The following is a 25,672-nucleotide window of genomic DNA, read 5'->3' on the forward strand; positions in this document are numbered from 1 at the left end:
CATATGAATTACTGAACTTAAATATGCATGAACAGTGATGGTGCACTATTTCCTTGGCAGCGCAATTAAGTCTGTTTTGTGAATTTTGTGGATTTTTTTTCTGTTTTTTACTATGTTTAATGGCCGTGTCTACTGTGTGTGTACTGTATGTGCTTGTGTGTGTGTGTGTGTGTGTGTGTGTGTGTGTGTATGTAGGCTACCTGTAGTATCACCCAGTGGCCCTCCTTAGCTGCCAAGTCGAGAGCTTGTTCAGCTACGACCTCCTGACCCTGACCTAGAGAAACATTGTGGAAGTTCTTGTTGTCAAATGTGTAACCGAGCTTCCTTCCTGAAAGAAACAGACAAGCAAAATGTCAAACAAAATACTTTCTGGCAAGCTTGAATAGCAAAGAAGCATCTCTGGTCAAAGTATGTATTTTCATTCATGATCTTGAAAGATTAGCAGGCTAGCTTGCTAGCTTACCTACGCAGCTATAGGCTAGTATGGCTAGTTTGAACTTGGAAGGTCAGTTAGGCTAACTAGCCTGGCCTTTTTCACTGGGCTTTAGTCTAGGGTTACCTAGCAAGAAAAACTGTGGTACTTTGGCTCTGCCCATTGAGGTTTAATTCAACCAATGAGATTATTTCTGCCTCCAGAGCAACTCTCTGAAAAATGTTTGTAGAACTAAAACTCCAACCTGCAGCCCGGCAGACAGTGAGGTTTTATCTCAGGGACATTAGCCCCCTGCAAGAGCATACCAAATCCCATAATCATATCTAATGAAAATCTAATTGAGGCCTAATACAAATGATAAACCCGATAGTCACAGCTATAATGGAAAAGCAACTGGTTCAGAGTAATGCGGCTGCTGCTGCTCATCATCACCGCGCTCTCTCAGCGACTGGTTACTTTTTGCTTTGATGTGATTGACTACGCTCACAGCGAGGGTGTTGATAATCAATAATCACCCCCCTTACAGGCAGCTGCAGTGGGAGAGCGCTCACTCCTATTATATGATGAGAGGATGGAGGGTTTCACATAGGACTGAAGGCGTGTCTATGGAGCACAGCTCTAGGGCCTATTTAACGAAACGTTCCAGTCACATCTAAAAATGCTGTATGTAAGTGACAACACTCACACTATATTGTGACACTGAAATGAATCTATGGTATATTGTCATTGCAAATGAGTCATTGTCAGGCAGAAATAAGAAACCGGACGTCAAATAAAACAAAAACAGTAACACTGCATGAATCATCATGATGAATTACTCAAATGCAGAAATACAGCATTCGAGAGCAATGGGCTTTTGAAAATATGTGCGGACTCAGTAGCAGCTGAAACACTGGAAATCTCGGAAAAAAGATTCCTCTTTGTTCCAGAAAACTGATACAATCCCTTCAATCTGAATATTTCATAGAGCCGACATCAAATACCCACTGACTGAAATATTTGGCAACAGATGCAGAAGTGTCAAGCTGTGATGCCGCCCCGTTCCAGGTCAGTACAAAAGCTTTGGCTTTCAGCATAATTTTGGTCAAAAATCAAAACGGCGCATCCTGCTGCGATCCGCATTATTCATACAGGAATGTAAAGTAACTCTAAAACCAATGACATTTACTTTCTGCCGCCCCTAATACACCAGTGGTGCCGTCTCATATATTTGTGACCTTTAGTATAATCCCTTCAATCTCACCACACAGAGCCTGTTGTGCATTGGCAACAGCGGCTGATATCACAGCAGATCATTGCATGGCAGATGTGTTGGGGAGGACTGCTGTTCGGACTGATAATCTTATGGAGTAGGAATCAAACTGGCGTTCATGCATGCAGGTTAACCTGCACTTGACTTTAATGGGCTGTTTCTCTAAGATCCCACATGATCCTGTGATACAAGGAAATGACAGGAGAAAAGTACGCTATATGAAAGAGGCTGGGGTTTTTCTGGCTTATTAAAGATAAAGCATGTGACGGCATTACCATGTTTCTCCACATCCTTCAAAGGGTCAACGCCAGGAGAGAGGATGAAGAACATGGGCGTGGCCGGGCCCGACTCTTCAAAGGAGACGGCGAAGTCCAGCGATCTGCCAATCACGTACTTGCTGCCCAGTTTCTCCTCCACAAAGTCTCTGCGAGGGGAAGATGAGACTATGCTCTCCTCAATACTTTCTTTGTTATCTTTGACCGGCAACCTGGATAACTTTAGGATGTCTGAGGAGTGTCTTGTGTAGTACAGTGCATTAGATGGACAGCCAGCTTTAGAGAAACATTAACTCAAGGCACGGCTGTGTCGTCAGTGGCTCTCTTCAAACTGTCTGGATTAAATCCTTTGGCCTTTAAAACATCAAGATCTGCTGCTGTAGACTCAACCAAACCCTCCATTTTTATTTAAATACAGATATTAAACTTATTGTAAGTATTGGGTCTCAATGTGTTGCTTGTTTATAACTAAACTACTCTGCATTTAACAGCCTTGCTGACGCATACAGTAGCTCACATATGATTGAGGCAAATGTGCTTGTGATGGCTGATACAAAATACCAGTAGCTTAAAGCCTAATTTCAGAAGCTTTTCAACAGCACATGCAGCTGAACCATATCAGTAAATAGCTAATCAGATCTGACCCAGACCACATACAGGTGAATTACACAGGTCTACTTTTAAATTGAGTCAGCCTATTAGAAGCCTAAATATCCTCTCACAACACTCTGAGTCAAACAGCGCTTTTTAGCTTTTTGTCATACCATTTGTTATGATGACGCTCCTGGATAGAGGTTGAGAGCTTATTTGTTTTCCTAATTGAGACTACAGTCTGGTTTGATAAATGAGGCCCATTGATTGCAGCTGCAAAGCCGTGTAATTGCTGCTACTTCTGAGCAACAAAGACAAACATGGCGGCGAGCGCAGACGCCCCCGTCAAGCGAAAGTGGAAGCCAAAGGTTAACATGTATCACCTCTACCCTTTCGGTACAGCACAGGTCATTAAGGTGCTTCACTTGCCGGAAGAGGGCACGGGTCAAAGGGAAAGCTGGGGTTCGACCTCTCACCTGACGGCGTACGTCATGCGGTCAGGCCTCATGGCTCTCATCATGCACAGCCGCTGGAGCGACGTCTTGCTCTTCCACTCCTGCGGGAATTTCTCCTTCTCCGGACACTCGGACTCCACGAACTTCTTCCAGCGCTTGGCCGAGCCCTCAATGTCTCTGTCCAGGTTCCTGAACTCGTCCATGGAGCACAGGGACTGGCGGTTGGGGGGGTAGAAAACATCGATTTTGTACAGTCTCAGCCGGGAAAACTGCCTACCGGAATTGTTGGAATTTGTTATCAGTGAAGTTTTTGACCACTTCAGAAACTTTTCATAATGAACAACAAAAGGCGCTCGGCATTGTTTGCTGCCTAAAAAAAAAAAAAAATGCCACAAAGGGAGAAAAGTTGGGGGGAAAAAAAAGTGACAAATAAAAGGGACAGGAGTGCTTATCTGTCCTCACGCGTATATAAATGATGTTTATTCAAACAGAAAACGCTGAGTAAACACGATCTCTTTAATAATGGGACGGGGGGGTGGTTGGCGGGGGGGGGGTACTGAATATGCATCCGTTGCAGAAGCGGTAGGGGCTTCATTGTGGCGCCCCAACTGACAGACGCCTTATCTCATCTCTGGAGAACAGCGGTGTCACGCAGTGCAGTCTCAGGCAGGCATACACTCACACACACACACACACACACACAAATGTGCTCACTGTTTCTTCTATACAGTATGTACAGTGTCCAGAAAAAGGCCCACAGGAGACACATACAAGGTGTCATGGGAATATGTTGCAAAAACAGAGAAAGAGCTTCCCCCCAAACCCCCCCCAGAACAAATCACTGAAAGGAAATGAAACCGTATATAACCATAAAATCCCTCCTTTTTTTCCGCTATTGTGCGACCGCTCGCCGCCGGGGCGCGAGGCGGGCCGGCACGGCGAAGTAAGATGAAGTGGCGCGGCTCCGAGTCCTTCACTTCGACTCAGTTTGGTTAATTACCGCAGGCTGGTTGGCAGCCTCTCAGCCCCAGCCAGGGGAGAATACGCCGGGCCTCGTGGGATTCCTGCTCCCGCTAATATCATCAAGAGGGCCAGGCAATCAGAGGATCTTATCCTCCTTTAAAGCTCTCCAACTGATTATGCTTCCAGCCGCGATAAGAAATCGAGTGACAGAATTTGATTAGCGGGGGCCTTAAACGTCGAGGTTGAGTGCGGTCGGGGCGGGGGGGGAGAGGCCGACTCCGAACCTTCAGAGGGGGTTCGGGCTAAGTTAATATTCTAGGCGGTACAGATTGAAAAATTCATGAGCGCCGGAGCCTAAAAAACATGCTTGCCATTAGGGCTTCGTTTGCCGCTAAACCGATCTGACAAGAGGGGGAACCTCTGCCGCTTGATGTCCGCGGGTTCGCGCTGCCAGACGTCTGCTCTTTAAGCAGAACCCCGGGCCTGGAGAGTTCGTCCCGCTGCCCTCCGACGGTAAAACACACCGGGGTCACGGGGCGACGCGGGGCCCCCGGAGAACCTAGACGCTGTCGTACTTGGGGGTTGGGTGAAATAGAGAACACAGACTCTGATGACGCCGCTGGCTTTTTAGACATGTTTTCACTTTAATGGCGCGTTGTTGCCGGGAGACTCGGCCCCGCGCGTTACATTGTGCGAAGCCCCCGTCTACGCTGGGCTGGAACCAGCTAAGTGGTAAAATAACTTCGGGGAAATTGCGGATTTCAGTCATGCCTCTCATACATGACAGGCCAGTGGAAGAAAAAAAGAAAGTTTGCTTTGAAAGATGTAGCTGGGAATTTAATGTTTTACTGCTGGAAAATGTTTAGCGAGATTTTCGACACCTAGGGGCCTCCAGGACGGGATTTTAAGGACGGGACTAGTCTACCATTTAAGTCTTTGTGCAGCAAAACAGCAAAGATTTCTCTGTTTAATACATCTCAAGAGTATCAACTATAGCTCTGTCTTTTTGCCGGAGCGTCACATTTTGGGGGCTTTATTGATTTTGTATTGATTATTCATCTTTTGGCGAGGAAATCTGCACAGCGAATGAAAGTGGAGGAGAAATTTGATCTAGTGGAATCCATTTACATGTCAAAACACATCCGCATCTACTCCTCTACCTTGTCACTAAATTCCCTCGGTGGGAAGATGGCAGCTCCCTAACTTCCCATCTCATTACCTTGATCCCACCCCAGGAATGGTTAGACAGGAAATCCACTGGTGATGTCACACCTGGCTGGACCGGGTACCTCAGAAGGAAGTCCAGCTCCACGGGGTCTATCTCTTTATTCATCAGCAGGATCTGGGTACACAACAAACGGGAAGGGACTTTGAAATATATTTCCTGCGTTTCCTTTTCCGCTCGACTACATCCAAACAGGGCCACGGGACCCCGCGAGGATTCGATTCGATCCAAGCGTGTTCTCGAAAAACACAAACGGCGCTGAAGATGAAAGCGGCTCTGCTTTCCCACCTGGAAGACGAGCTGAGCGATGTACGTGAGCTTGTCACACTCGAACAGGCCTCTGGTGGTGTACTGGAAGACCGAGGAGGTGATGCTGTCAATTAGGTTGGACACCCGCTGCTTCAGAGCCTCGTCCGGCTCGGCCTTCAGAACCGCTTTCTGGAAGACCACACTGAACGCCTGGAGAGCCACAGAACCAGGCAGAACACCATCAACACTGACTCGGCATCTGACATCAAAAGGTTAGAACTGCAAGTGGAGATTCTTTTGAAACTGGGGGCACACCGATGAATCAGTTTGATGATTTTGGACTTCATTAAAAATCAGTGTCTTACACCTATGATGTGACAGATATGATGCAGTTTGTTGGATGAGATATTTATTGTAGAATTGTTAAAATTAATTGATTCTAATGCGGCATTATGATTGGAATCCATACAAGTATGCATGAATATGTTATTATCCTGGGTTTCAATGGAAAATGTTAGTGTCACATGATGGTCTATATGATGGTCTGGGGCAACACTGAATACTTGTAATCTTTTGGGATTTTTTGGCATGTGGACAAAAACTGGTCAAATGTAACGATGATGAAAGACTAAAGATTGGTCATTGATTATCAGCTATTAGTAGTTTCAATCCAAAAATATCAGGCTTTCCAAAACCCATATTGGTTGAATCCTAGTTGTAACACTCATCTAATTTAACTAAGTTCTGAATCAGTAACCCTTTTATAGTCCCTACTGTAAGTACTACCTACTATATTTACCAGGTAAATTCATAGGAAGAAAATTAAATCAGCAAGTACTTAAAGCTGTAACTAAGTTGGTAAATACTTACTCATAAACACATCTGTTCATCAGTTTGAGTGATTACAGTATAGCAGTCAGATTTGGGATGGTAAATCCCTAGGTTCAGAAACAGTAAAGTATTGCCTTACTTCCAAAAGAAATACACAATTAGACTTGGGCGATTGCTAATGTAAACCTTCAGTGCCTACAAGCTTGTACCTTGAATTGATGGGTAATAGAGAAAGTGTAGCCTCATTCCCTAGGAATGATTCCATTAAACTGGGTTATTGTGGTCCTAAGCCTGTGACAACTACAATGTAGTTTATTGAACCGATGAGTAATGCCTGAGGTGTGTTTAATAATTCAGGTGTGATTTCTATGTATTTACCTACTAAGCTACAGCCGTAAATACTTTCTAATTTATTACTCTTGACATTCATTTACCCATTAAATAGCTACTACTTAAGTAATTAATTTCATTTCATTAATTCATCTCTGTTTTTCCAACTATTTACTTACTTAATTATAGCTGTAATTACTTGGTAATTTACTTTTCTTACTGTATTTCCTGGTAAACACCTTACACTTAGCATGACTGTACCAGGAAGGACTCTTACAACACAAACTGCCAAGTACAAATAGCATAATTCTCATGATTTTCTAGCCTGAGCGCTCTAATGCCAATTCTATCAATTTAGCAGAGCCACACATAGCTCTCACCTGTGTGGCGCGAGCAACACATATTATAATGTATTTCATTTCATTCAGGAGGTCAAAGGTATATAGACTCTGAATGTGTTTTCATTTGATTATGTTGGGAAATAACGTGGGCTGGGGCAGCTACCTGCGGAGCCCGGTGTGATTGCAAACCATATCTCAGCCTGCCTCCTCTCAGCGCTCGCCGAGTGACAATATGAGAGACATTACGCTCTACATAACCACATTAGGGAGCCACAAACACAATAAAAGCGGGGCAAAGAGCATAAAACACGGTGAGCAAATGGAAGAGAGAGGAGAGGAACAGAGGAGCGGGGCGTAAAGAGGGGTCTCACTGGGGGCCCGTGAGGCGGGGAGAAACATGGCGGGTCAATAGAGAGGCTACCTTGAGAGAGAACTGGTACATGGGGTGGATTTTATTGAGGTCGTTCATTATGAAGTACAATAAGGAAGCCCGTGCCGCCGCTGGTCGGTAGTGCTCCCGAGCCTCATTGATTTTGGCCTCTGTCACCTTGGCTTCTTTTACCTACAGTAAAGACAGTGCAAACACAAATGAAATCACACACACACACACACACACACGTACACATGCACTTAGGATTCATCAATCAACTAATGATGAAATTGTGCACCCTCCAATAAAACACCCTCCACTGAAGAGCAGACGCAATTCCAATTTCACGGTTTAAGCCAAAATGTTCTCACACGGCGCGGAATGTGACAATAACGCGGCGGTTTTCGCCGGCAAGTGCCTGTGCAATTACGCTCGAGAATGAACATCTGCGGCGGCGGCGGCGCTCGTCTCGATCGCTGACAGAAGGCGCACTCACACATCATCGTACGGCACTTCCTCACAAGTGCCCCAAAGTATCAGAAGCATCAGTAATTCTCTTCTGCTCTCTTGGCAGCGAGCTAATATACCGTGAGTGAGCTGATCTGATTTGCTGACCGGAGGGGGAACGAGTCAAAAGAGAAACAAGGCAGGGGACATGGGAATGCGGCGGGGGAATACAGAGGTGAAGGAGGAATTTGATCACACACACACACACACACACACACACACGAGTACACCAAAGTAGCGATGATGGAAGAGAGAGGCGAAAGAGCGGGGACCTTCTCCTCGATCTCGGCGGCGGTGCGCTTGGTCGTCTCCAGGTTTTCCACCAGCTCCGTGTCGCCCAGGAAGTTCCCCGAGGCCGAGGACAAGCGGGACAGCAGGTTGTCCTCCAGCGTCTTCAGGGTGATCTTGAAGCCGTTCTGCTGCTTCGTCAGGTTGGACTGCGGGAACACACAAACACACACAGAGGAGAAGAACAGGTGAACTTCCACTCTAAATGACAGAATCTTTGATACACACAGGACTGTTTTTGGGGGCCTTATCGGGAAACTTTCACCACGAGGCAAATCCGACTGAATTGAAGTGATGGGAGACGTTCAAGGTGCGGGTCAGTGTGAGGACATGAATAGTGAAGGGCACCTCAAAGGCAGAACGAATCAATATGCTCTGCATCGGCTATCTGGACCCATGAAGAGAGCGCTCTGGGCTGGATTAGCCGGCTTCCGTCTGCTTGCCGACATCAAACCTCTGCCAAGCGACCTAACCCCTCAGTGCGATGAGGCCGTCGATTGTAGCAAGAAGGGAAGGAGCTTTGATGGTGAGCTGCACACACACACACACACACACACATACACACACACACACAGGCACAGAGCCACAAAGACTTTACACAAATACACAAGAATCCAAAACGCAAACCTGCATGTTGAGCACAAACACAGGCACTCATGCATGAGCAACCCATAAATATGCACGCATACACACACATGCGTACACACACGCACGCACACACACACATACCCAGCTTAGTCATAATGGGCTTCACTCACACCTCACCATATGGATTAGTGCACCCAATCTTCTAATAAAGCTTGAACTCAAACTGTTTTTTTCCCCTCTTTGTTCTAGTTGAAAAAACAAAAGCGGTTCGGAAAAACTTTTCGCTTTTCAAAGCCCCGCATTGGAGAGGCGCTCGCCGAACAAAGTCGACGGGGCATGCCGTCTTTCTTGTCCTTTATTGCTTCATCCTCTGCTTTGTCCTTCATTAGAGTTTGTTGCCGTTTCTCATTTCTGCCTGATAATGACTTTGCTTTATTGAAGTTTTCCCTTAATAGGAGCCTCTACAACCTTTTAATTGTTGTAATTACGGGAGGGGGAGCCGGTGCGAGATTTGCCTACTCCCAGCGTTGTTGGCGGCTGATGCTGCCGGCTGTGGTTTTTGGGAGAGTGTGATCTTCCCTTAACACACTATATAATCACCTGGGAGCTGTGGGGTAGCTGGGGGCTGACAGCGCTCCTCCTCCTCCCCGCATAATGTTCCCATGACAAAAGACATACTTAGCTTAGATCGCACTAGGGGAGCAGATACTTGAGGAGAGCACACTGTTAAATTGCTCTCTTTATGACAGTATTTCCTATTGGGGTGATGAGCGGTATTTTACACCACTGTTAAACCTAATTGAGCCTCTGCCTTGTTAAATCTTATAGGCTCTAGCTAGGAATCCGAATTTCACGCTATTAACGACTCCGCAGTTGGAAAAAGTTCTTCTTCTTCTTCTTCGCCCTTTTGGATTTTGGCAGCCAAAGATTGCCAGAAAAAAAAAAAAAAAGGAATGGGGGTGATGATTTGTGGCCGTTTTGGGAAGGTACTGACAGGTGTCTTTTAGAGTAGGGGTTCTCAACGTGGGGTCCGGGGACCACTAGGGGTCCTTGAGTGGGTTCCAGGGGTCCCCAGCAAATTGATGAATTGTTAAACTTCACCATTATTTCATTTAAAGGAAGTAAACACAATTAGAGAATGTAGAAGAATGACTATTTTGATCATAGTTTCACTGTTATCTCTCTACCTACAATACAGATAGTCATGGAATTCTGCACAAAATCATATCTGACAATATAAATATTCTCAGATTCGGATCAGAGAGAGAAAATCTCATCAAATGGGGGTCGGTGGCCCTAATGTGGACTAAATTAGCGGTCCTTGACATGAAAAAGGTTGAGAATCACTGTTTTAGAGCATAGAGGAAAAGCACAGGGACTGCTTTGAGTGGTGGACATTTAAGCGGGGGGACATTCGCCATTGTGAGTCAACCTTGACCTTCTACTTTCCCCACTCCTCAGGGCTCTTGGGGAAGGAAACGCTCTCCACGTCAAAACATTCCCAACTGGATCCAATAATGAGTCAGTTATTAACGATTAGCTCTCCTCTGGCATATTGTACATGTAATTACCCTTGCCTGGGAAAAACAAACAATTAACCAGTCAGCAGAAAGCCCTAATTGGGATTAAAATGAGATAATACATCTATCATTTTTAGGCAAATGATTACTGAGTGCCACAGAGCAGCCCTGTTAAGGTAATTTGGGAAGCGGAGCATTTTAGTTCTCATTAACGGCGAAGGCCTGTGTAAGAATTGTGTCGGAGCAGCACTATATACACATATGCACGCAAAGGGGGGGGGGTGCATATGCGTACACACACACTGATACGCGCAGAGGGGGAGCAGAGGAGTTGGTTATTGAGGTAAAAGGTTGCCTGGCGATCCCTCGGCGCCACTCTCCCCAAAAAAAAAGGCGAGTTGACATTTTAAGCTCCTTAGCTCGTCGCGGGCCGAGTTGAACGCGAGCTCTTTCACCCGGTAGTCGTCTTACGGCTCAGTGGCAACGCTAACCTCATTAAAGGTATAATGGCGCCGAGTCATTCAGAGAATATAAACAGGTACAGCCAATTTGCAGCCCCCTATCAGTCTGATGATTGTTATCAGCCCAGGTTGTTTACCGACAACACAAAGCCATTCGGCGCAGCCTTCGATGGAGCCTTGTTTTGATAGCAAGGTGCTTGGAGTGTACACAACGAGTCCCCCCCCCCCCCCGCCCCCCCCGCCCCCCCGCCCCCCACCCTCAACTTTCAGCGTTAATTAAAATGATAAGTGAGTTCCAGATCGTGTGTTTTTTGTTTTTTTTCTCTCTCATCCTCCCATCTCAGTGAAATGCTAATTAAACAAGCTTCATTAAATCACATTTCACTTCTCCCCTCGATTTTGCTGAGGGGACATGCGGCTTAAAATAACTCCAGCATTTTTGTGTGTGTGTGTGTGTGTGTGTGTGTGTGTGTTTTTTTTTTTTCTCCTCTCCAGTTATTAAAAATGCTGATTTGTCCATGGATGAAAGCCTACAAGCACTGCCTACAGAGGCCCAAACGCAAACAAGGGCGCCTGCGGAAAATCATCAAAATGTAAATAGGATGGTGTTGTAGTAAATCCACCTGACCCGCTAACAGAGTTTTCAAATTATCTCCCGTTCTGATCACTCCGGAGCACCGCCGTCAGCCAGACGTGTTCCAAGTGAAGCGGGATTTCAGATTCTTTCCCTCAGCTAACAAGAGCCACAGTTAAGGGACAGTGGAAGTGTGTCAATGTCTTGTCTAATTGCCGTGGTACAGTAGCGCCACCGGCCAATCCGTTTCAAACAGCTGACATAAAAAGCCCGGCTTGACGATGAGACGAGCATGTGGCATCGTTAGGCGCCGAAGCTTTCATCAAGCCAATTTTCACTTAATTACAGACATTTACATGCATATCGTGGACCATACTGTGGGTATGATAACCGCGCTGCTCATTACTCTTCGAAAGTCAGCCGTAAAGCTGCCAGGAACCTGCTGCACTGTACACTATGTACTGAGCCAGCCATTAGCTCTGACCGGCGATGACAGGTAAAGCTGCGGCCGGTGGCAGCTCCGCCGATCAACGGAGCGGAACAATGGCGTTTTCTACCTTCCCCCTCCGCACAGGCAAAGGTTGAAAGGTCTGCACAACAAAGAGCATCATTTACATTCAAAGGGAAAGCACACCTTAACGAAATTCCTATATGCTTTTTCTTTGATTTTGGAGAGTTATACCCGGATTTGGGAACATAAACAAGCCAAAGATAGACAAGAAAGACAGAATTCCCTTGTGGATAGCATCAAGACACAATTGTTGGAGCTGCTCCCTTGATGATAAATGGGAGAGCAATATAGTGACAGTACCAACGGTGATTATGTTGTAAATTGTTAGCACTTTTGAAAGAGCAAGAGGAATTCTGATTTAGGATTATTGGATTACCACTGTTATTACTGTAACTCTTATTTAGGGAAATTGAAATATGTTCAAGCAATAACCTGTGATCCTCTTTGCTTTACTGAAGAGGATAAACATGTTGGAATTGATTTTTCCATCGACTTTTCACTCGTTCCAGCATCTGCCGTTGCTAGAAACTCTGAAAGCTGTAACTCCGTTTGAGCTGGAAGAACAGCGCCCTCTTCCTGCTTTGTGCCATAAAGCAATCTATCTTTGTGCCGTAAAGCGATCCTGCATGTTTCCAGCCAAATCCGACCCGGTGGCGCACAATGTAAAATGCAGTGTAGAGTCCGGTAAGGGTGGTAGAGGGTCGAACCCCAAATGAGTCGATTCCTCGTCTCAAACAAAGAGTTGGGGTTCGCTCTCAGCTGCTGACTCTGGGAATCAAAACTGACAACTCTTGGTATCTGTCCGCTTTTTCATCCAATGATGGTTTTGTCTGCACATAAAATAACTAATTGGTCAAGAGGCATGCCAGCTGCTTTAACATGAAGGCAGGACATCTCCTTTAATTCAAAAGGCAGCGTGCATTGTGTGCTTAGTCTAGTGCTCACCCACTGGTCTGTCAGATAAAGTGCCTGTGTACACGATGGCTCCCTCCACAGTGAAAAATGACTTGTGATATTTGCAAGAGAAACCTTAAGTACAAAAAAAGTGCTTCTACAATATTTGGAGTCACTTGGAAACATAGTATCTAAACATTGCAGACTTTGAGTTACAAGCACATCTGTAAGTAACTTAAAGGCACTTCATTTTGGGAATTTTTTGGGTTGAGTGTTTTCATGGTTGACTCCCTTTCTGTTTTTCATGGCACATCCACAGAGAAGAGCCAGGCATACATGCTGCCAGGGATACTGAGCTGAGCACGGATTAGAACGCTATGGAGGAGACGGAGTGTGAAAAAGATCCATTCATGCATGTAGGTAAATTGGTGACATTATTCAGATTTCTTCATTTGCGTGAATTAGCTTTAGGCTATTCCCCCACGAAAGAGTTGCCATGGCTTAGCCTTTTTAAGTGCTGCGCAGCGGCCTCCAATGTAGCTTCCTATGGTTTAATCCAGCGGAGTCGAGGAGTCAATTACAGCAGCTTCCACAATGAGAATCGGGAATCGGGGGAATCAGGAGTCGGAAATTACTCCCGAAATTTGGGAGTCATGCATCGCTACTCAGCGATGGTCTCATTTGTTTACAGTAATAATACGAACGCCTCGAAATTCATGGGGAAATAATTTATTCATGTTAAAATGCTATACTTTGCACACTGAAAAGTAATCTAATTTTACGATACTTGCACACACAGGCACATGCACATACAGACACAGACACTGACAAACAGGCACACACACACACACACATACGTGCACACACACACGCAGACACTGGCACACACAGACGCGCAGAGTCTCCCTGTCTCCCTAAGTGAGGGACCCAAAGCCCCATAATTGTCATACATCCACTTAGTTTGCCGTTAATCAAAGCCGCCAGCTGATTGTTTTGGAATCAAAGAGCCTGGAGCTGCAGCCTCTTGTGATGTTAAAAGACAGACAATGTTTTCATGTCAGAGTGTATCGTTAAAAGACGGATAATGACGACAGAGAGCGCCGAGCGCAACTTCAGGAGGCCCCTGACTCCTTTGACTGCTTCTCTTAATTACACGTGGAGAGGAGAGATGTTAAGAGAGAAACACTTGAACGCCGAAGAGTTGTTTGTTCTCTGAAAGCACCTGATGAGTGTGACAGATACTCCTTTCATTTCTACACAGGTTCCGTGTTACATTCCTGTGAATATCAGATGAAAAGAGATCCGTCAAAAAGTCCACCTCGTTGTGAAATAGGAAAAGATTGATCCTCAAATTCCACCGGTCGCAGCATGGCCAGCAGTATACAAATAGGAGTCTTAATGTCTGTTAATCTACTGTATTGCATTGCATTGCATATTGTATTGTATCATATTGTATCTTAGCATATTGTATTGTATTGTATCATATTGTATTGTATCATATCATATTGTATCTTAGCATATTGTATTGTATTGTATCATATTGTATTGTATCATATCATATTGTATCTTAGCATATTGTATTGTATTGTATCATATTGTATTGTATTGTATCATATTGTATCGTATTGTATCGTATTGTATCGTATCATATCATATTGTGTTGTATCGTATTGTATCGTATCATATCATATTGTGTTGTATCGTATTGTATCGTATCATATATTGTGTTGTATCGTATTGTATCGCATCATATTGTATCGTATCGTATCATATTGTATCGTATCATATTGTATCGTATCGTATTGTATCGTATCATATTGTATCGTATTGTATCATATTGTATTGTATCATATTGTATCGTATCATATTGTATCGTATTGTATCGTATCATATCATATTGTATTGTATCGTATTGTATCGTATCATATTGTATCGTATTGTAACGTATCATATCATATTGTATCGTAGCGTATCATATTGCATCGTATTGTATCATATTGTATCGTAATGTATTGTATCATCTTGTATCGTATCATATTGTATTGTATTGTATCGTATCATATATTGTATTGTATCGTATCATATTGTATCGTAATGTATTGTATCAGATTGTATCGTAATGTATTGTATCATATTGTATCATATCATATTGTATCGTATCGTATTGTATCGTATCATATCATATTGTATCATATCATATTGTATCGTATTGTATCGTATCATATTGTATCGTATTGTATCGTATCATATTGTATCATCTTGTATCGTATCATATTGTATCGTATTGTATCGTATCATATCATATTGTATCGTATCATATTGTATCGTATTGTATCATATTGTATCGTAATGTATTGTATCATATTGTATCGTAATGTATTGCATCATATTGTATCGTATCGTATTGTATCGTATCATATCATATTGTATCATATCATATTGTATCGTATTGTATCGTATTGTATCGTATTGTATCGTATCATATTGTATCGTATCATAGTGTATCGTATTGTATCGTATCGTATCATATTGTATTGTATCATATTGTATCGTATCATATTGTATCGTATTGTATCGTATCGTATCATATTGTACCGTATCATATCATATTGTATCGTATCATATTGTATCGCATCGTATCATATTGTATCGTATTGTATCGTATCATATCATATTGTATCGTATTGTATCATATTGTATCGTAATGTATTGTATCATATTGTATCGTAATGTATTGTATCATATTGTATCGTATTGTATCGTATCATATCATATTGTATCATATCATATTGTATCGTATTGTATCGTATCATATTGTATCGTATTGTATCGTATCATATTGTATCATCTTGTATCGTATCATATTGTATCGTATTGTATCGTATCATATCATATTGTATCGTATCGTATCATATTGTATCGTATTGTATCATATTGTATCGTAATGTATTGTATCATATTGTATCGTAATGTATTGCATCATATTGTATCGTATCGTATTGTATCGTATCATATCATATTGTATCATATCATATTGTATCATATCATATTGTATCGTATTGTATCGTATTGTATCGTATCATATTGTATCGTATCATATTGTATCGTATTGTATCGTATCGTATCATATTGTATTGTATCATATTGTATCGTATCATATTGTATCGTATTGTATCGTATCGTATCATATTGTACTGTATCATATCATATTGTATCGTATCATATTGTATCGCATCGTATCATATTGTATCGTATTGTATCGTATCATATCATATTGTATTGTATTGTATCATATTGTATCGTAATGTATTGTATCATATTGTATCGTAATGTATTGTATCATATTGTATCGTATTGTATCGTATCATATCATATTGTATCATATCATATTGTATCGTATTGTATCGTATCATATTGTATCGTATTGTATCGTATCATATCATATTGTATCATATCATATTGTATCGTATTGTATCGTATCATATTGTATCATATTGTATCGTATCATATCATATTGTATCGTATCGCATCATATTGCATCATGTTGTATTGTATTGTATTGTATTGTATTATATTGCATTGTATTGAATTGTATTGAATTGTATTCTGTTCTGTTCTACTTTATGCTACAGTATTCCACTTTATGCTACTGTATTCCACTCTATTCTATTCTATTCTATTCTATCCGAACCGCGGCAGTAGCTGATCCTCCAGGCCTGTTGTATCTGATAACGCTCCCCTCCACCTCTACTGATACTCTATCTGTTCCGCTCTCTGTCTCCTGCTCACCTTCAGCTGTTCCAGGTCAGGTCTCTCCATGCTGACCACGGCAGCCAGCAGCTGGTCCTCCAGGCCATCTCTGGTCACCGTGAAGTTCATCAAGGTGCACTGGGCCTGCAGCTCCGGCTGGTAATGGGGGCTGGCCAGCTTAGTGTGCAGGATGAGGCGGAAACTGGGGTTGTACTCGCACTCCTTGTCTCCGATCTTTATGTACCTGTTTGCGTAAATGTTGTTATGTGAACAGGAATAGTCTGATCCTTGAGTACAGACTCCGAAATGGAGATGAAGGACGCGACCGCAAAGAAGGGGAAGGCAGAAAATGTTACAATTCACATTTTCTGTCTCTGCCTATGGAAGCTGTCAGTACTTTTCCTGTATTCCAACAACAAATACATCAACTACTACTTTGTCTGGTATTTTGATGTTGTTTTTGAGCGCCAAATACATGACCATTAAAATCCACTTATCTTAAGCCAGGGGTTCTAAAAAATTTTCATGTCACGGACCCCAAAGTAGACACACATTAGCCCACAGACCCCAATTTGATACAATTTTGTCCCAGGGACATTTATTATTGATTTAGTACTGAACTGTATAAATGTCAACACTGAACATGGGGAGATAATGGTGGCGAGAGTGAAACCTGTGATTACAATAATCATTCGTATTCATTCTCTAAATAGGATTATCTCTAGTGAATTAAATAATAGTGAAATTAAATTATTTCTCATTTTGCTGGGGACACCCTGGAACCCCCTCAAGGACCCCAAGTTGCCCCAGGACCCCACTTTGAGAACCACTGTCCCAAACCATTAAAATGCTCCTTCCCTTCCCCTCGCTTCCAGGTTGTAACTGCACTCCATTCCTATGTGGCGATGACATATAGTGAAACTGTATCGTTAATGTTCAATTTGACTTGGCTTCAACCTTGACTTCATTTTATTAGATTAGATGAATTAGATACTGCCCAATAAAGAACACAGATGATTTGAAGAAAATTATTTTCTCAAGTGAATGATGATGAAGTTTTATAGCGTCCAGGTAGAGAGGAATGAGGGCCTTAACTAGGGCTGCAACAACAATTATTTTCAATATTGATTAATTGATCAATCATTTAGTCTATAAAATGTCAAAAATAATGACAAATGCCCATCACAAGCTAGCAGAAGCCAAAGTGATTAAATTGATTACTAAGTCTGACCAGCAGCCAAAAAACCCTACAGATTTAATTTTATAATGATATGAAATGGAGAAAATCAAGCAAATCTTAGCATTTGTGAGGCTGCAACCAGCAAATGTTTGGTCTTTTTACTTGATAAATGACTAAAACGATGAATCGCTTATCACAACAATAATCGATTAATTACCCATCGATCGTCTTATGGATTAATCGACTAAACGTTTCAGTGCTAGTCTCAACCCTCACCTGAATTTGCCTCTTGGTAACCACATTGCAACGGTGATATCGCTGTGGCAAAAACATTTAAAGGAAATAAGATAGCAGGGTGTGTGTTGTGTGTGTGTGTGTCATCTTGAAGAGTTTCTCACCTGCCCTTTTTGATGGTTTCTCGGCCCAGTAGGGGTCCGAGAACAGGATCCACGCTCTCCTCCAGGTTCTCTATCAGAACCACCTCACCTTCCGCCAGTGCTCTCTCTATGGCGTCCAGGTACCTTCCAGGGCAAAACAAACAGCAATCTCACTGTCCGAAGCTCATGAGATCATAACGTCATCCATGCTTTCATCTCTTGCCTCCTGCCTCAGTCAAAAGTCTCATCTGCCAAAATATAGCAGCTACGATTTTAGCATCTTTTCACTGGTCACCTGTTAGTTTCAGAATAGATTTTAAGATTTTACTAATTGTTTTAAGGCAGTAATGGGTCTGGTTGTACTGTATATATAAGCTATATCACAGACCTTTTAACCCCATATGAGCTGGATTGCAGCCTGACATCCTTGAACAGGTTCTTATTGGCTGTTCAAAAGTCTTGATTAAAAGCAAGAGGTTTCTATTGACTGTTAGTCTAGAATAGTCTATAAGAACAAGAGGTGATTGCTTGTTTGCCCTCATGGCTTCTAGACTTTGGATTGACCTGTCTGAGGAGCTTATGCTGCTAAATCAGTATAATCTTTTAAATCGCTTCTTGAACCTCATATTTATAAACTTGCTTTCATGTAATGGTCTTTACTTAATTATTTTTGACCTTCCTTTTTTGGTCTTTGCCTTGCTTGTGTATTTCTTACCCTACTTTTGCTGTTAATTATAGTTAAGATTATTGCATTATAAATATGTCCAATATGAAGTCTCTCACCCTCTCTGTCCGATGCGAATGACACGCAGGTTGTCTCCATATTTGTTTTTGATCCACTTGATGCCCTGCAGCTGGGGGTCCACCATGAGGGGCCAGCGCTGGCAGGAGGTGAGGATAGTGGCGTTCTCGGTGGACATCCGGTCAGCGGGCAGGCCCTCGTTCTGCCACGCCGCAATGTCGGCGTCGTCCATCAGCATGGTCAGGGGGTCCAGGTCAGGGGTCACCGGGATGGGAACCTGGCAGACGAAAGAGGAGGAGGAGGAATAGGAAAAGAAAATACAGAAATGGTTTGTGGAGATCGGTGTGGAAGAACTTGACTCGCCCTGACCTCAACCTCATCCAACACCTCTGGGATGAACTAGAACGCAGACTGCGAGCCGGGCCTAATCGCCCAACATCATGTGGCTGAGGGAAGCAAATCCCCACAGCAATGTTCCAACGTCTAGTGGAAAGCCTTCCCAGAAGAGTGGAGGCTGTTATAGCAGCAAAAGGATGACCAACTCCACATTAATGCCCATGGTTTTGGAATGAGGTGTTCGAAGAGCAGGTGTCCACATACTTTAGTGTAGTGTACATTTACATGAGGCCACACAATGGGAGATCATACCTCTGGGTTTCTCATCTATATTGTCATCTAAATGTGCTTACTTAAGCATGCTACTTGTGTACATATAATAGCGATATTCAAATATTTATTAACAGAAAATGGACATTCCCCCAGTTACCATACCTTCAGCTGACTGAGATACGGCCTCCAGGTATTGTCCATGAGCTGGAGCCTGTAGCGCTTGGTGAAGTACCCCAGGTAGGAGACGAAGGCGGTGATGAGGAGGACGTCGCCGCACAGCGTCCGCTCCTGTTTCCTGAAGTTTTCCACGGCCTCCGCCCAGCGCACATTCTCCGACGCCAGACCTCCCACCTGTCAGATCATACAGCAACCATTATCCACTGATTTCCCACTGAAAGCTACATCAGTGCATCATAGTCCTGCGGCTGGAACTGTAAAAACACAGCTAAATCCCTCTGAGGATGGACATACACATTCACCGGGAAATCTCCAGGACAGCAACAATGACTTGCCATTTTTGCGATTTTTTAAATTATATTTTCATATCCTTTATTGCCTTTCTGCTCATCTCCTTGGCACTCTGTTCAACGACCTACACCTCTATTCTCTGCTGCAGCGATGTCCCAATTTCCCCTCGGGGATCAATAAAGTTCATCTTAATATCTTATCTTTTCCAACTCCAGGTGCTGCGCAGACTATTGTAACTTCCCGGGAAATAGAATGGATGTACAGTTCGGCAAGATGATTGCATTTGCATTGATGTTTTTGATTAACCAGCAGACGAGCAGGAGCTCTTGTCCTTTTGTTGCTCCTGTCAGGCCTTTTTGAATCTTCCTGTGAATAATTTAGATTATCATACTAACAGTGTCAACACTCATCTCTTCATTTTGCTAGTGTCAGCAGGGGATTTACACACCAGCAGATGAGGGTGTGACGGGGGTGCGTGTGTGTGCGTGTGTCTGCGTGTGTGTGCGTGTGTACATGTGTGGGTGTGTGTGTGTGTGTGTGTGTGTGTGTCAATATGTGTCTGCACATGTGTATCTGTATCTGGGAAAGAGACAGCCAGACAAACAGGCAAAGACAGAGATAAAAATAGTGTTTGTGAGTATATACGTGTAAATGTGTATCTGAGAGAGCATGGATCGATGTGTGTGTGTGTGTGTGTGTGTGTGTGTGTGAGTGGTGAGTAGAAGCACTGCGTTGACCCCGGCGTTGCCCTCCTCACCAGGCGGTTGGCCAGGGAAATGGTGCGCGCAGTCGATTCTGCCTCCTGTTGGCACTTCAGTTTGTCTGCAGTGGCTTTCTCAAACTTGGCTGTCAGCTTGGCCAGGTTCTCATTAAGGTGCTGACAGGCCGCGGACACAAACACACACACACACACACACACACACACACACACACACGCAGAAATAGAGAAAAATTGGCACTTGTTAAAATACAGCGTGGTCAAAAAAACATCTTCAAAGGAGCCTACATGACGGAGAACAAGAATCGCTAAGCCCTCCAGATGAAACAAACTTATGTCTGAAAAGTTGGCTAAAAGTTATCAATCCCCCCCCCACTATGGATTTATTTGGCATATGGAAGCAATTAGCACAAGGACAAACAGGATTAATCGGTGGAGAGGCACACAGGTTCAGTAGATTAGTTTGAGGATTGCTAATTCCCCTTGGCTCCGAACCCGCTCTCCGCTCAACCGATCCGACCGAGGGCTGAAAAATGACAGAGAGAAGTCACGCTGGATCTTATTAGCAGTCGTCACTCCGCACTCTGCAGGGTCTGATGTAAGCGAGGCACGCCGGAGCTTTCTTTTTTCCCCGCCGTGACGGGCTGAATGTCAACCCGCCGCCGAGCAACAATTATTTACAGCTCGTTTTATCAATATGGTTTTTAGGTTGATGGATGTGGTTTTAGATTAATGAACAGTAAAAGCCTTTAATAGCCCTTATGCCGGCTTTATATTGATAGCATGCTGGTGGTATATCATTATTGGCGGAGCTCATAATGTGTCTCCTGTCACTCAAGCCTTGATAAAAGAATTCATATCCTTGCTGACGATGTGGCTTTAGGTTTAGACTTTATTTCCAAACAGCAGTCCTTATGAAAAAACCTGCTGGCAACAAATGCTTCTTTTAGTTCTTTGAATTAAAATTATGGGGAAATTAGCTCTTTTAATACAAATTTCTTATTAAGTAAACAAATTAGAAATGACACATTAACTATCATACAACATATCATAGTATTACTGAATTAGTTGTGTACTGTGCTATTTCAAGTTATTGTATTTTAAGTGTTTTGGTCCAAAATGACATTTGGAAAAAAATTTGGCACTAAAGCAAAACAAATTATGCGACTTTTGTACAGGTGCTACATGTAGTATTTTAAACATGAATATATCATTGTCAAATAAATTAAATAAACAAATGAGACCAAGACAATTGGTAGCCTCCATCTCACACTAGTGGTATTGTTGGTGCTAATGTCTCTTTTGTTACTGTCCCGAGCCACAAAAGTATACTAAAGTGTAGTAAATGAACTCGATTCCCTGTATGCAGAGTACAATGAGACGCCTTACATTGATCTTGGTCTTGATGGTAGTGAGCTTCTCCTGTGCGGCGGCCAGCTCGGCGTTGGCCTTGCTCAGCGCCTGGCGCTTGGGCTCCACCTCGCAGTAAACCTCGTAGAACTTGACGATGTTTAGGACCCAGGAGCACAGGCCCGCCGCCGCATACGACTTGGAGGCCACCAGGTCCGGCTGGAAATCTGGGTCCTGGAGAGGAGAAACGACACGAGTGTTTTCTTACTCATAAACGTGATTTACCGGGTCACTTTTACCAGTTGCGTTGCACCACCACCCCTTTTTCATCACTTGGACATATCCATAATCGGCCAAAATACCACATGCTACCAGACGGTACATCTTAGAAATAAATGTGACAGGTAGAAATGAGTTAAAATAGTAAAACATCGTTGTCTTTGGAAACCTGAAAGCAGTGAATTTGCACAGAATTTGTCTTTCTCTGCTGTTCTGACATATCTAGTGTGCGCTCCATTGAGCTCGATAATCAGGATGGCTGTTAAATTTGTAACGCTTAATTAACATGTTGATTTTCATTGGCTGTCACCTGGACTATCGCTAAGAATAAGGCAGTGGGAATATGGCTCTGTCACTGTAATCGTCCCCCCGTTAAATTTATGAGTCCAGCTTACCGAGCGGCATTTTGCACTGATCTGTTACTATTGGCTTTTATGAATAAGGGCCAGTGTGTCCGTACCTGCAGGTAGGGCTGAATAGCTTTCAGACAAGCCTCTGGGATCTTCTCCTTGTTGAAGGTGATCAGAGCGTCCAGGAAGGCGTCCACTTTGGCCATCATCACCTTCGCCGCCTTCCAGCTGCGGTCCTTAGGCACCCGGCCGCCGGGCGCCATCAGCACCATGACCGCCGCCGTCACGTTGGTCACCGCCACCACCGGCGAACCGAACGACTTCAGCTCCGTCAAGTTGTTCTGACGGAGGGAGGGAGGAGAGGACAGAGGAGACAATGGATGAGAAATGAAAGGAGGACGATTTAATTGAGTTTGAAACAACTGCGTATCTGTCTGGTCTGCTGGGGGGGGGGGGGAAGAGAGAAAAAAGAAAGGGTTAGAAAAAAAAGAAGAGGAACCTGTGCTGACTTTGAAAGACAACAGAGAATTCTAATTAGGGCATCTTTAGAGAGCTCTAAGCAGTGATTGAACCGTCTGTTCTGCTTGTTTGAACAGGGAGCACCTCTTAAACACCGAGGGTGTTTTGAAAATCCCCCAGGTTGCTCATAAACCTACATGGGATGCTGGGATGAAGTAAAATGCCTGCAGAACATAGAGAAGCCATTATTTTAGACCGGGGCAAATCCTGTGATTCAATAGTCTTTTATATAGAACAGGGCCTTTGTGGACACTACTTATTCCACTGAAGCTGGGAAAACTAAATCAAATAAAGAAAAAAGTACATTACAAGCCCTCTTAAAACTACTGGACCTGAGAAAGACCACTATGATATGGCAGGTGAATAAGATGCAGTGAGGGATAACAGACCTTATTGAGCGTATTGAGAGCCTCCTGTGCTGCGATGAGAGCCGGCTCGGCCTTGGCTAAGTCCTCCTCACAGTCTCTCTGTTTGCCGCTGACCACAACAGCGATGGCGGCCACCTTTTGCTCTTCCTCATCGGCCACCGCCTTCTCCTTGGACACCTTCTCCGTTTCCACCCCGACCACCTGGAGGCCGCAGACATGAGTTATCATTAGTGGCATAGTTGCAATGGCATGGCGTTATTTTCAAATATCACTGCAAAAAAGTCATTTAAACTAGAATTAAGTCTTTAAAATGCCACTGGGGAGAGATTATTTCAATTAACTAATTAATAATCTAATTCAAATCAACTATTTTCTTGTATCAAGGGTCATTTTCTTGATATTAGTTCAGTGATCTGCCTTATTCTGCTGTTTCAAGATATTGACAGTTGTTTCTAGAAAAATCCTATGAAACTGCATTGGAAACAAGTGGAATTATCAAGTCATACCACTGGCAGAATTTTTCATTTTTCAATTGTTTTGAGAACAAGGAACAGTGTCATAGATGCAAAGCACTGTGTACAATTCAGCAGTGTTGTAGAGAAGAGGCGAGTGAATGATCCTGGTTGTCGTCTGAAGACATTGCAATGCCTGCAATGAATGAATGAATGAATGAATGAATGAATGACTTACTTTCCGGATCCATGAGGTGCATCGCATCCAAAAGTACGATTTTACAACTGAATATCCAACTTAAAGTGACTTAAAGCTGCGCTAGGCAACTTCGCACGTTGGCGGGCCCTAATGGCAGCGAGAGGGAACTGCTTGAAACTGAAATTGAAACTGAAAAGTGCTGGCCTGTGATGCCTCATATCAAAAGATATCAAAGGGACGAGAGAGGAAAAAGATCTAACGTTTGGATTTCGCTCTTAAGTTTTGATTCGTCACAGGTGTATTTTTACGTGAAAATCTTGCCTAGTGCAGCTTTAAGATGGACTTTTTTTTGCAGTGTAAACAGGAGCGAATGTTCTTGCCTGGATCAGCCTGTCTGCATCCTCATTCTTCTGCTTCAGCTCCACCTCCTGGGCAGCCAGCTTGGCCTTGAGGTCGTCCACCTATCAGAGGGACGAACAGGGAGGTGAGGAAGTACTACAGCCAAGACTGGAGTGTCTGGATGAACTGATCAGACAAACATGTGCATCATATCCCCCAGATCAGAATCAAAGTGTATCCCCCAATCCAAACTATGTTCACCAGTCCATCCGCAATTCTAATTGAAGTTACACGCGATTACACACAAATTGCAAAGCATCCCTAAGGTTCACAAGTTAGGAGGATGAAAAGAGCATTAATATGAGGGGAACAGTCAACAGACCAAAGGGGTGGGATATTGACAATAATTTATTTTTGTCCCATTAAATGTTATAAGTAGCAATCAGCGTGTATGTTATGGGCACTAATGAATCTATCGCTATCATCTAATTGAATCTCTCGAGCGGTTTTGAAAGACAGATCATTTGTTTTTGTTGTTTGTCTCATTGCTAGATCTTATTAGTGATATAATCACTGATTGAGCTGGATGGCAATTTAATTGAAAACCAAACATCTCGCCATTCTTCAAAGCGCCAAAGAGGATTCTGGGGCTTAGGAAAGTTGGATGAATACACTTTAAAAAAATTGTAAAAAAGGGCCTAAACCTTTGTGGAAAAAGCCTCTGTGCCCCGCCGGATTGCACCATGTACCGAGCCGATGACCTTTTAATCCATAGCATAGAAAACTCTTATTCTGTCCAAGTAGATAAAGGGGGCAAGAATGGATGAATGGCAATGCATATCTGTAGAAAAATAACTGTTATCAGAAGCGAATGCACGCACACACACAAACACTAGGAAGGAACACCGTAAAGACAAATTAAAGCTGTTGCCAACTCCTCATAACTCCCCGCAAACAGGGCTCTGCATTACCGTCCGACTCCATCAAAACGTTGCACAGGGGAAATAAAAACAGACTGTTTTTCATGCTTGTCTTTCAGCTAATTAACAAACAGGAAATCAGGCCGGAGGGTGCCGGGTAGACAACCCTTTTGGGCTGAGACGGTGCTGTGCAAAGAATCCAGTCGAAACATTAGACGAGCACCAAGTGAGCCATCAACATGATGAATAGACGCGAGAAAAGACAGAGAGAGAGAGAGAGAGAGAGAGGGAGGGAGGTGAGAGAGGAAGAGAGAGCAACTAATTGCTGAGAGACACGGTGAGATTCAATACATCTGGGCTGCCTCTGTGCTTTGGTTTCTTCTGCGTCTCCCAC

At 43.4% G+C, this 25,672-nt stretch overlaps 1 protein-coding gene across 1 annotated transcript in view; it reads right to left on the bottom strand.

The window, feature by feature from the left end:
- Positions 1-25,672, bottom strand: part of dnah9 (dynein, axonemal, heavy chain 9) — a 102,628-nt gene that overhangs the window by 18,644 nt on the left and 58,312 nt on the right. Inside the window, 16 exon segments of the mRNA XM_078290633.1 lie at positions 201-328; positions 1,961-2,109; positions 3,028-3,221; positions 5,189-5,311; positions 5,483-5,653; positions 7,367-7,507; positions 8,095-8,259; positions 16,448-16,652; positions 17,987-18,109; positions 18,749-18,984; positions 19,479-19,667; positions 20,542-20,661; positions 21,892-22,086; positions 22,592-22,822; positions 23,390-23,569; positions 24,400-24,480. Coding sequence (XP_078146759.1) covers positions 201-328; positions 1,961-2,109; positions 3,028-3,221; positions 5,189-5,311; positions 5,483-5,653; positions 7,367-7,507; positions 8,095-8,259; positions 16,448-16,652; positions 17,987-18,109; positions 18,749-18,984; positions 19,479-19,667; positions 20,542-20,661; positions 21,892-22,086; positions 22,592-22,822; positions 23,390-23,569; positions 24,400-24,480 — 2,631 coding nt within the window.

Source organism: Centroberyx gerrardi, chromosome 20 (assembly GCF_048128805.1).
Source record: "Centroberyx gerrardi isolate f3 chromosome 20, fCenGer3.hap1.cur.20231027, whole genome shotgun sequence".
Taxonomy (NCBI): Eukaryota; Metazoa; Chordata; class Actinopteri; order Beryciformes; family Berycidae; genus Centroberyx; species Centroberyx gerrardi.